The sequence below is a fragment of the Cervus elaphus genome, chromosome 18, assembly GCF_910594005.1.
Source record: "Cervus elaphus chromosome 18, mCerEla1.1, whole genome shotgun sequence".
Classification (NCBI taxonomy): Eukaryota; Metazoa; Chordata; class Mammalia; order Artiodactyla; family Cervidae; genus Cervus; species Cervus elaphus.
Window position 1 is genome coordinate 123053238 of NC_057832.1, and position 13282 is coordinate 123066519.

The window sequence follows — 13282 nt, forward strand, 5'->3', positions numbered from 1 at the left end:
AGGGTAGTGGGAACAATGTGAGCCGGTGGGCTTGGAGATGGGAAAGTGTGTTTGCAAATATCAAATCAATTTTAGTCATGACTGTTTATATGCTACAAATAAATTTTGTCCTAATGTGAAGGCAATTCAACTTAGTAGTCCAAATGAACTAATGGATGCAAATTTTAATACAAACTAAAGTTAAATGAAAGGGAACTATAATCACAGTCCAAGAACAAACCTAAAGTGCTAATTTTAAAACAAGTGAAAGTTTAAGATCTCCAGTAGATGGTAACTGTCCACTCTCTTCCTAGAGAAAATCTCCCGAGATGGGGCCTCCAGAGTAGCTCTCAATGTCACGTCCTCATCTGAAAAATTAAACACTTCCCTGGTGCTTTTAGGGCTTCCCAGGTGGCTCAGTTGTAAGGAATCTGCTTGCAATGCAGGAGATATGGGTTTAATCCCTGGGTTGAAGAAGGAAATAGCAACCCATTGCAGTATTATTGCCTGGAGAACCCCATGGACAGAGGAGCCCAGTCAGCTACAGTCCATGGGGGTCACAAAGAGTTGGACACAATTGAGTGACTAACACTGATGCTTTTGCTTTCGTTTCACTTCTTACTCTACCCTCCTCAAGGAAAAGAACACGGGTTTAGAACCCAGCTCATGAACAATCCTTCACAATGAAATACTAAAATAAAATCATACACTCAACTCTTGCTTTGATTACTTGATAAACAAGTCTGATTCTTTTTACTTTTCTTTTAATAAAGGCAATGGAAAGGCAGAGTGAATGTGAGAAAATTTTTTTTTCTGGTTGTGCTGTGTGACATGTGGGCTCTTAGTTGCCTGACCAGGGATCAAACCCATGCCCCCTGAATGGAAGGGCAGAGTCTTAACCACTGGACCACCAGGGAAGCCCTGATGTGAGAGATTAGCAAGATGAAAACAGGTAGTGCCGCAGGTGTTGGTACCAGATGGCAGAGTGTCTAACGTAACTCCCAACTCCCTGGCTTGGTGTACTGTACAGAGAGTGCCTGGGGACCGACAGGGAAGGACAAGGGAGGGGAGTGCGGGCAGGAGGGAGGGGGGAGGGGGGAGGTCAGACACACACACATGTACGTACGGGTCTTGCTGTGGGGATGACCCACATGAGAAGCTGGGGGACACCCGTGGAGGGCAGAGCTGGGGTCACCTGCCCCTAGCTCAGGGATGGGCGGTGGGTTAGAGGAGTGGATCTGAGGACAAGTGTGTGGGTGAAGCTGACGAGCTATAAGAGACACAGTTAAAGAACGGCTGAAGAAGGAGAAGGAGAAAAGGAGAGTGGTGCCCCGAGGCAGAGAAAGAGGAGATCTGAGAAGAGGGGTTACAGACAGCAAGTGCTGCAGAACAATTAAGACAATAGCAAAACCCACACAACTGGGCAACTCGGAGGTCACAGGTGATCTGAGCAGGAAGAGGTAAGTATTCTGGTTTGAAATTCATCTTCAGCTGTCTGAATTCTGGTAGAAGAAATGAGTTTGAAACCTTTTCCTCTTCTAACTCCTATTGGGTGAACACTGAAGTTAGGAGTCACACAAAGCAATACCCAGGTGAGAGTTTTAAATTTTCTACAGAGTGCTGTGTCTGTGTGTGTGTGTACCCAGAAAAAGATTTTAAATAACTATATACATTAAACTGGTTCTTGGAAACTCTGAAGAGGGGACTGGGATTAAAAGTGGTAGTCAGAAGGAATTCAAGCCTGAGCTCTAATTTTTAATATCCTTTATAAGTGGAATTTACTCATGTACATACTTATTAAAAATTTTAAAATAGAACTTCCTATAAAAAAGGAGATAATCTGTTCCTTGGTCTCAGAGTTGGCCATGTACAGGTGTGCTCTTAAGTATTCTCAGCCAGGTTGGGAGGGTCTTGGTTCTTAGTGCAAATTATAACCTTACTGTGGTTTACATTTAAAAAATTACATCTTACATCTTCCAACTGAATAATCCTAACTGAAATTATCTTCATATGAAAAATATTTTATATCAAATTAAAATTCAAGGGATTTGAATGTATGTCTACAGCTGGCTAGATTCTTTATAAAATGTGGTCAATACAACCTCCTCTCAGGCAGGAGGAACTCTGAAATAAGAACAGCATCAGAAGGACGCAGCAAGTGGACAATGGGAACGAGAATGTTGAGGGAGTGAGCAGTAGTGACTCTCTGAATTCTTTCAGACATTTGGCACAGAATGCTTTCTCTTTACTATTAAAAATCCTAACTAGATATACAAATTTATTGTTCAGTTATAAGACCATTAGTAATCAATCAGAAGTTAGTCATACCACTCATTTATTACTCTCTTCAATATAACAGAATGTAATTAAGTCACATAGAATTTTTTGCTAAGAAATTTTCAATACAGAGCTTAGAGTTATTTTTACATGAAAGTCATAATTAGGAATATATACTATGATTTATACTTTTGAGTTCTCATTTGTCATGTCTAAGGAGCGTTTCTTTCTGATTCATACTGGAGAGGGAAAGCTTGGGGTAAAGATTAGAGTATATTCACAAAACCCAAATAAAGACCTCTCCCATGAAGGACCAGTGTCTAAACATGCTCCATCCATCAAGGAACAAAAGAGAATAATCCACTTCATCTCCTGCGAGATGATGGGCTAGAGGGGACCCAGAGGAGAAATACATGGAAATACCAAAATCAGATTCCAGCTGACTTGGAAGAATAAGTCGGGTTTTTTAGTTTTAATAGAGTAAGCATCCATATATATTTAAAATATATATATATATACACATATCTGTGCTTGGGCCTTGAATAACTTACAATTTACAGAAAGAATTTTGAGATGAAACCATAACTATAAAAATAATTTCATAATAGATATTAGTAACAGTATTTCAAAGTCTATTGGTTGTATCTGAGAAAACTTTTCCTGTTAAGAGATTTCAAATAAAGAATAAGGTAAAAACTGTCAATCCCTCAGTTGTTTCTTGATTAAGAATAACAAAGAACATGTCCACAATCTCACAAAATTTATTCTCAAATTCACTGCTGCCTTTAAAATATTTTATTATAGAAAAGTCTGACCATCTATAGGTAATTTATTAGATTGACCCTCTTCTATTTTCCCTTGTTAGTCAACCATCTCCTCTAATCATCTTGAGAGTTTATTATATCAAAGAGTAAACTGATTACTAAAAATATATGGACATCACAGCCTCAAAAACGTTGGATTCTTCAAAAACTGTGCACTATATACAGGCAGCAAAACAACACTTTAGAAATCACATCCCCTGGCATGGCATTACTTTTAAAAGGTTTTAAAGAGTTCGAATGAAAAATCTCAAGCACAGATTCTTCATGTTTCCCATGGACAAAATACTACTCTATTAATTTCATTTGGCTAAGAATACATGGCCAAAATGCTCCTCACAACCCAATGCTTTGTGGTTAAGTGATATGCTTCTAAAATCTACTCAGTGGCAATTTTTAAAATTAGTACAAAATCTTCTCTATTTAAACATAAGAAGCTATTTCAGAAGAATTCTGTAATAAGTCTGTCATATCACACCAGGCATTCAACTCTAAAGCTATTATTTTACACTTATGATGCAGCAATAGCAATCGGCAAATTATACTTTTTAAAAAATATTTTCATTTTTGAAGCAAAAATATCATCAAATGATTAATATGGGATTCAAAATATTTCTAATTTACAATTAAAGTTATCATTACTAAAACTGATTAAAGTAAGAAAAAAACTGCACATACACAGGTAAGTGCTAACTGCCCTTGTTCCTTGGTTTCTTACTTCACTGAGAATGCTGGCTGGATTCACAGAAGCAGAAGAGAGCACCCTAAGGTCAGGACTCCCTTGTGAGGGGCAATGAGAAAGAGCGAAAACTTTCACAGCTTGGAATTCGGTTGTTAAATACATCCTCTATTCTAGTCTCATAAGCTTTTCAGCTAGTAAATCAAAATCCCGTTATACACTAGGATAATATTCATGACAATTCTCTATATTTTATCTTCTTAAAATCAAAGACTCAATTCTAAAGGGTTAATAGAGGAATGACAAAGTAACTCTCTAGTTTGCATTTCCCATAATACTAAAATAAAGCTTTTTCTTTTAGTCTAGAAATGTGCTTTTTTAATACTGTGAAAAGCCTCTATGAATCTGTTTAACGTATTTATTTCTTTTCATCTATTCAGTGCCACTGGGCATAACATGTAATGCAGTGTGTGTTGATATTTTGCAAAGCACCACATGACTCACTGTACCCTAATACACTCCATTAATCCTGTTTGGACAGCTGGGGCCAGGCGTTTGTTAGCTGCATTTTAATTGTCCCATCTTTCTTTTTCTTCTTTTTATTTATCTCTATGGCAAACTACTCAGGAATTTAATGTGTTGATCTTCAAAAAGCACATTTTGCCATTAATCTGTTTTCTTTGTATTAAAATGGTACTCAGCATGTAATTTTCTTCCATAAAATCAGGATATGTTACTCTTAACAATTAATCTTAAATAACAGTGCACAGTGAATTTCATACATGATAAAATGGAAGGTTGGCTATATCACAGAAATTGTTGGACTGCCATAACACAAATGACAACAGCTACAAATCAAGTTATAAAAATGTACTTTTTGGCATTTTCAAGATTAGCACACCATGAGCAGAAGTCAAAACAATAACAAGTCCTATAACGCAAACACAAAGAAAATAAGACCTCTTAAGTAAATGAGCTTTGTGTTAGTCTGTGGAAAGGCGGTCCCTTTTACATTTACACTTAGATTTCACTTTTTACTAAAATATGGAATTCTCTGTAAGAATTATGAAGATCACTATGAAGCTTACACTTTCCTGGCACAGCCTGCATCCCTGAGAGCTATGAGTCTTGAATAAATAATGGAGGCAACACAAGAGCTAAAACAAAAGCAATTCAAAGTTACTTGCAATTTTTGTCATAAGCTAGTTGTTAAGGTTGAATAACGGGATTTTTAAAAATAATTTGTGAAAAAAAAAATAATAATTTGTGAACACTCAAGTCAAAATCTAAGACTAGAAAATGGAACAGAACTGCCTAGTGGAAACTTTTGTCTGAAATAATATTTAGCCAATAATTGAGAATACAGTCTACTACAGTGTTTTACAAAAGATAAGAACATCAAATGAAGATTTATTCAACTGTTTCAACGACAAAGTGGAAATGTTTTACTTTTGAAAGATGACCAAAATATTCTTGTACATCGAAAAATTAAGAAAACTATATGAATGCCAGGCAAGTAAAAAACTAAGGAGCTAAAGTTCACCCTTTAAGTCAGTGTGGGTATGTCAATGCTCTCAAAGATCTCACTGCTTTCAAGTCTATGCCCTGGACATAAAAGCAGCTTAAGGTACATTTTACAGATTATCAATTTTTTAAACCACATACTAAATTATATGTTTTTAAAAACATTTCATGTGGGAAAATATTAGTTTAATATTTTCTAGACATTAAACATTGTTTTATTTTAAAAAAAGAACTTAACAGTTTCCTCAATAGAAGACTCAAAAGCTTAACCAGTCAGTGAAAAAAAGTAAAGACTACTGTTTGGAAAGGAATATTTCTAAGCATTTGAAAAAAAATCAATGGTGTTTATTTGATGAAAGTGCTTGTTTTGGTACAGCCCTATATACAAATAAATTACAGAAGTAAAGGTATAAAATAATGTGGGAGGAAATAATATACTTCAAAGAGAGATCTTTTGGGAAAAGTTTAGAAGTTTAGGAAGTTTAGAAAAGACACTTTAAAAGGTACAGACTTTACATGAAAAGTTCTCATTTAAACTTACCCAGTGTTCTTGACATCACAGGCAGCGCGGAGCTCAAAACCAAGATTGACACACAATTCCCAATGATCTGTTATGAGAAATCAGGAAGAATATTGGGCAGCTACACAGCATACACGTAAGTAAAATCCACTCACATACTGGCAAGTTACTGTACATCCTAGTTAGCTATGGTACTTTGCTAACTTCTTAATGATACTATTCAATACAGAAAATAAAGAGAACCAGAAAGTTTTTCTACAAACATTTAAAGTTCTATTGGTAAGTTCTAGAAGGTATTTACAGTATCTGACACAAAGAAAAAATTGCATTTTACATTACTGACAGAGGTTGCTAATTTCAAAAAGATTCGCCTAACAGGTAAAAAAGAATTAATACTTTAATACTTATGATTCTGTTTTTTAAAGCCAAGACTACTGCTCAAGACATATAATATCTACTTCTAATGTAAACTAAGTTTTAAAGCCAAAAAACTAGAAATCTAAAACACCTAAATTCTAGCAATTCTATTTCAATATATCCTATGCTTATTATTTCACATAAATAAAAGATGCCAAAAGCACAGATCAGTACTTATGTTTACTTATGCTAAATATCTCAAGAAGCTGTAACATTTAAATAGACAGATAAAGATATGTAAAAGTAATATCTCCCCTTTAGGATATGCTGAAAATACGGAAAATCTGATAAAAAGAAAAGAAGCCAGCCGCTCCTGTGATTCTTCATTGTCAGCCTGTGGGAATATTTTACAAATGCAGTCTCTATATAAGATAACAGCCTTTGTTACTCAGAAGCCAATGACATATTGTAGAAAGTCAAATTAGCCTCAGACTACAAAATGCTTCTGAATAGAACTCTTCCGTCTTGCTTTAATTATTCAAATTTGAAATACTTTGTCTCTACTACTTGTAGCAACTAAGTTCTTCAGATTTCAAACAAGTTCCCTGAAGTACAGTCAGCACAATCAAAGTTACTCATTAGCAATACGTTTTCTTGCAGGAAAAAAGGGTCCTTTCAGGAGCCTTCTATAGCTGGTTAACAAGCTCTGCGGTTCTCCGCATTTACAAGTGAATGGACACCATCCAAATTAAACAGAGCACATCCTTTTCCCACTCATTCAGCATTTTGAAAATCTTCCAGTGTGTATTTACGCAACTTACAAACAAATACCTAGAACCACAAATGAACCATTGGGGCGATCACTAAATAAAACAGTCCGTTTGTCTTGGAAGGCAAAGAGGGGCACAGTCACCTAAGGCTCAAAAGTACCTCACCTTTGTCATAGTTGTGTCATCCTTCTTGGGAATAAAATTTCCAAAAAATCGGAGGCTGTAGAAACCGACGACAGAGGACACCATAAGATAGCTGTGAGAATCAAGGAAAAAACTCTCCAAAGAATGTTTCCTTGAGTTCTCAAAAGGCCCAAAGGAAAACAAAACAAAATGCCACTTGGAGTGCTTGAGGAAGACTGACTTGTTTTTTCTTCCAGGAAAGTGTCTTAGTAAATTACCACTACCCCAGAAAACTAGACAGAAAACTTGTTAGCAGACAGAACTTCAGTTAAAGAAAGGATACAAAATCAAAATGATTTCAAGTGCAGCTCCCACAAAACCAAAAGCAGAAAGAGAAGCATTTCCTATTCCAGGCCCCTGGGGGGAAAAAAAAAACACTTTTCAGAATTCAGTGACACTATTACATTTGGTTTCTCTAAAATCGCTGTTTCATAAATATAGGACAGTTGAAATCAGAAATGTTTAATACCCTGGAATAACATCTAGACTTTCAAAGGAAAATAAAACATGGCATGAGACTGAATTCACCAACTAAACCAACCACATGCTAACACTTTTTAACAAAGCTCAAACATCTCGGTTTCATCTCAAATATAATTTAAGTCACTTATGAAAATGACATGATTATGTGTGTGTGTGCGTGTGCATGTGTGTGTGCACGCACATTTAGTTGGGTCCAACTCGTTGTGACCCCATGGAATTTCCTAGATGAGAATACTGGAGTGGACTGCCATTTCCTCCTCCAGGGGATCCTGCTGAACCAGGGATTCAACCCGTGTCTCCTGAGTCTCCTGCATTGGCAGGTAGATTCTTTATCTGGGTTTATTGTTAAATCCTAAATGCTCTTGGGAAAATAATCTTTAAATATAATAGTACAGTAAGAATAGAACATGTAATTGTCTGAACCCTGAGGCAACATATAAAAAGTATACAATTAAAGTATGTCAGAAGTAAGCTAAGCAAAGGAAGATGGTGAATGTACGTATCCTGTTACTGCTCTTGAAAGTTTCATTTCCCTAAGGAATTCAGGGATTTAATTAACACAGATTTTTCAAATGCAATGCTGCACATTTTTTCCTAAACATTATATCTATTCTCAAAACCTACCTTTATCTAGAACTTAACAGAACAAGCAAGAAAAGCAGTATTTATTAATCAGGCCAGAAAGGCAAAAAATCATTTCTTACTGAAGTAGGAACAATTTTTTCGAAGCTTACTAATTAAAGCAACTCTGAATACGAACTACTATTCTGGTATCAGCTTCAATGACATGTAACAGATATACCAGGATAATTAGGAATATAGTCAGCCTAATGAAAAAAAACAAAAAACAATAAATAACATAATACATATTGTTTATACAATCTAATTTAGGCATACAGAAGTTAGAATACTCATTGAAATTTCATATATAAATAAGGTAAGGGACGAAGAACTTGTCAACTTTTGTCAGTCTTTTGAAGAAAAATAAATAACGCTAATAGAAATCTTATTAACTCGGATGGAAAACACCTTGGAAACACTCTCTGTCTCAAGAGAAGGCCTAGAGGCAGGATTAAGAAGCTCTGACTTTATTACACAATCATAAACAGAGCCTGCCACGTGTATGTGTCCCTGTCTACCATGCACGAAGGGGATGGCACAAAAGTGTATCGTGGAGCTTGGGCCTTACCCAGCATGCGCTACATGAAACTGGGTTAAAAAGCAGACAGAGGTCACCACGGTAGGGGACTCCCTGCTAGATCAGCGGACCTGTGTCTAAACAGCGACGAGGACGAGGCTGCCGGTGGAAGAGGGCTGCTCCCTGTTGCTGCTGGTTAGCGGGATGAGGAACCTGGAGCAAGCTGCAAGGCTCCAGCAGTGAGAGGTGACCAGGCGCTGAAGGGGCTGGGGGCAGGGGGTTAAACTGAAAACACTGCCCAAAGAATTCGCTTCTCAAAGAACAGGGTTCTTTATCTTGGACTGAAGGAAAGGAATTAAGATAAATACTGGCTTTCTTCTATGAGACAAAAAGTGGATCATGTGGTGCAGAGAGAAGTGGCGTGTAGGGAAGCAAAGTCTGCTACCCCGAAAGACATCTCTCTGGCATGAGGGTCATTTCAGGCTGACTGTTTTTAAGAAACAGAAGACAAGTCAGCCTTCCATTTTAGCCCGCCTCCACTTCACCCCTTAACTGCCTGAAAGAATGTGGACAGAGGCCCTGGCCCACGAGGAGCACCGTCACCAGACCCTCCAGGGCCAGGGCTGAGCGTGGCCCAGGAGCCTGGCAGGACCTGGAGACCAAAGTCTGTTCTGGGTCCCAATTGTTTACCAAACAGCTGCTTTTCCATCCCCAGGAGAACTGCCTTCATTCCCCTCAAAGTCCCAAGCCCCTACCCTCTTCTTCTCTAAGATGGAATATAAGCCTCAGTTGCCCAACTTGTCCTGGGGTCTCATTATTCTTACAGTGCTCCCTTATACACATAATTTAGTAGTTTTCTTCTGTTAATCTATTTCATTTCAATTCAATTCTTAGACCAGACAGAAGATCCTAGAAAGGGTTAAGGAAATTTTTTTTCCCCCCAAAGAATGAAAATTCTGGAAAAGTTTTGAAGTCATTTCTATGGGGAAATGGCAAAGGTGCTAACTTCAAAAACGGTAATAAAAGGTCAAAACTTAAAGGCTACTTTAAGTATCTAAAGGTTTATAAAGACACCTAGAAAAAGAAAGGCTTACATGAGTATTTAGTGGAAACTATCTTCCATATGGAAAATATACATAAATAGACTAACTGCTGGAATTTAATAAAATCATTAATTTTTCTAAAAAGAGAAAAAATTAAGTTAATTTGTGAAAAGATGTACATCTGACTCCCTCCAGCAATTGAACATTTTGATTCAAGTTCACATAATGTCTAACTCTTCTGAAGCATGAGTCCTTACAACCATATTTGGATCTTTTGCAAACTCAATGAATCCATCTAATAAACTCTTACAGTTCAGTTCAGTCGCTCAGTCGTGTTCAACTCTTTGCGACCCCATGGGCTATAGCACACCAGGCTTCCCTGTCCATCACCAACTCCCGGAGCTTACTCAACTCTTGTCCATAGAGTTGGTGATGCCATCCAACCATCTCAATATAAACTCTTTATATTTCACTATTTCACAGAATATACATTTTCTTAAAGGATCACAAATATGAATTTCAATAAAACAAAGATAAACTCTAATACAAAGTATAAAAGGAAACTCTGATACTTGATACAAGGCCCAGACAATCTAAAATAAGAAATCAGAAACAAAAAACATAGTTTATAAACACTGTTTATGAAAGCTCTTGCATAAAGAAGTTCATACAGCTTGAAGTATATATATACATAAAGGCAAATGCTTTCATCTACTTATTTGAAACACTCAGGGTAGACATAGAATACTTTTGCAAAAGAAAGACATTAAGTGTTTTACTTTACCCTTGTTCCCTTTGGCATTGCTGTTTCATCAACCAACAGGCAAAGAATATTACAAGCCACCAAGAGGACAGAAATGGACTACAACAAAAAAAGTAAGCCATCAGTTCTGAATTTCAAAGATATTTTGCCAATATACATATATTAAAATCTCAGTAACCAACCAAATGTATGCTTCAGAATAGAGGAAAAGCAGTAAAGACCAAAATTCTACATATAAACCTGAAATAATGAGACTATAAAAATTTCAGAATAAATTCTCAAAAATTCTGCAAAGTGTTGTAATCTCAAAGCTTAAGACAAAAGCTAGTAACAAAGGTCCATTTATTAACCGATTTTACCAACTAGAAACCCAACTGCACATACTTAACAAATGGTTAAAATGTTATCAGAACTAATGTAATAATTTTCATACCCTATCACAGAGTTTGAGCAGGGTATCAGCAACACCATGTCTCTGCTTAATTTTCAATTGAAACAAAAGAATGAATTTCCCACTTTTATGAGGAAACAGATAATCTTGAGAACTTTTTAAAAATTCCCCTTAATTTTAATTCTTGCTCTATTGAGTTTTTACCAAAAAAAAAAAAAAAAGCATACATGGATTTTAAGCCTGTTGACAGAAAACCAGTTTACCTGAAAGCATTTAGCTGAGGGAATTGTCATACATAAATGCTAAAGTAAACAGAAAATAATTTGCTTTATTTAACAGCAAACAAACCCTTACTGTCTCAGTGAGGAGAAGAACCATAACAGCAGGGTACACCAAGTTTCTTTCCCATGCTGAAGCCTTTTTGCGCCTCTCTATTAGAAGGGAAAACAAAATATAATGCAAGTTTCAGCAATTTCTAAAAGTTCTCTCCAGATTCACATTTTCATTCCATACTACTACAACCAGTATGTATTATTTTTACATAAATATTTTCCTAAAGCCATAAATTGTTTTTAATTTTCCTCCACAAACTAATTTTAAAATCAGTTTGCTACATTAAACAGCTCAATCCTATGATGCTCAAATCTTAACACTGCCAAGTGAAGTGAAAGTTGCTCAGTCATGTCTGACTCTACAACTCCATGGACTGTAGCCCACCAGGCTCCTCTGTCCATGGAATTCTCCAGGCCAAATAATGGAGTGGGTTACCATTCCCTTCTCTAGAGGAATCTTTGCAACTCAGGGATCGAACCCAGGTCTCCCGCACGGCAGGCAGATTCTTTACCATCTGAGCCACCAGGGAATGCTGCAAACACGTTTCAATTGTTAATGAAATATGTTGTGGATATACAGCTTACTCCCGAAAATAGAGTTATCTCTGTCTGTTTTTTAATTTACATGTTTACATACTGAGAGTCTGACACACTGGCAGAGATCTGGAGTACCAGGTAACATGGGTAGGAGTGCCCTCTGATCCCACACCTAAAGATAAACACTCCCCGTTTTCTAATGGCTGGAAGCAAAATTCTACTTCTAGTGACAAAGTCTACCTTGTATCACCCCAATCCTTATGCCACAACTGGAAAAGATGGATCACATTTAATTTTTTAAAAAGCAATGTGTGGGATGGGGAATACGTGTAAATCTATGGCTGATTCATATCAATGTATGACAAAACCCACTGAAATGCTGTGAAGTAATTAGCCTCCAACTAATAAAAAAAAAAAGAAAGAAAGAAGAAAAAAAAAAGCAACGTGTGTGAAGATATCAGAGAGTCACCATGATAATGAAAACTGAGGGCCATTCTGTCAGATGAACTGATGGGAGCCTCAATACGTACCATGCTGCCTTGCACAGTACTTTCCAAACAGACCCACAAGGCTGGGAAATAACACAGAAGTTGGGGGTAAAAGAAAACGATGCTGAAGCAAAGCTTTCAGCACACTCAACAGAGCCAGTGAGACACAAGTAGGGCTTGGAGCTACCAAGGTAGCCAGAATTTGAGAGGCTGTGGTCACAGGGAAAGGAAAGAGCAAAAACACTCAGCTACTTTCCCCTTCAAGGCATCAGTGGCTCAAAGGCTGAGAAGAGGAACCAAAAGGGGCAGAAGGAGGCAGAGAAGCTGAGCAAAGCTTCTGTCAGGCTTACACCGGATGAAGAAGATAGGGTCAGAGTCGACAACAAAACAAGCAGGAGCAGGCTTTTAGCTAGGACCAAGGAAAAGCTGTACCTAAGGAGGAAGGCCAAACCGGAAACAGACAAGCCCTCACAAAGAGCAAAACCCAGTTTCAAACGACTTTAAGCCCAGACAGACGGCTAGACTGACCTGTCCCTACGCGAACTCTAACCAGAAGTGAGAGTAAATCCTCTCAGTGAGAACAAAGCATCATGCAGAGTCATCATACGGTTTTGTATGAGGAATGCTACCAGGAGGAAGGACAGAGAAAAAGATGACAACAGGAGCGGACTTTCAGCAGATCCTGATACTGGACATGAAAGAAAACAGCTTTAAAGCAACTATTAATAACTGATATGTTCAATATAAGCAACAAAATGGAAAATGTCACAATTTGAATCAAGAAAAATAACCAAATGGAAATTCTAGAACTGAAAACACTGTAACTGAACTTCAGAGTCCAACAAAGAGTTCTGACAACAGTTGGAACATGGCTAAAAAGAGTGAAACGGAAGACAGATCAGTAGAAAATATCAGACCAAAGCACATCAATTAAAAATGAGAGAAAACAAAAAATTTAAGAGGGAAAAGGTCCTGCATATTGTAACTGAAGTCTGAG

At 37.1% G+C, this 13282-nt stretch overlaps 1 protein-coding gene across 5 annotated transcripts in view; it reads right to left on the minus strand.

Annotated features, from left to right (window-relative positions):
• LMBR1 (limb development membrane protein 1) overlaps nucleotides 1-13282 on the minus strand; it is a 134300-nt gene that overhangs the window by 22573 nt on the left and 98445 nt on the right. For all 5 annotated transcript variants that reach the window (XM_043871948.1, XM_043871944.1, XM_043871945.1 and 2 more), the window contains 5 exons: nucleotides 11283-11359; nucleotides 10559-10636; nucleotides 7394-7467; nucleotides 7093-7183; nucleotides 5822-5888 (listed from right to left, as the gene is read on the minus strand). In XM_043871948.1, the coding sequence (XP_043727883.1) occupies nucleotides 5822-5888; nucleotides 7093-7183; nucleotides 7394-7467; nucleotides 10559-10636; nucleotides 11283-11359 (387 nt within the window). The remainder of the gene's footprint in view (nucleotides 1-5821; nucleotides 5889-7092; nucleotides 7184-7393; nucleotides 7468-10558; nucleotides 10637-11282; nucleotides 11360-13282) is intronic.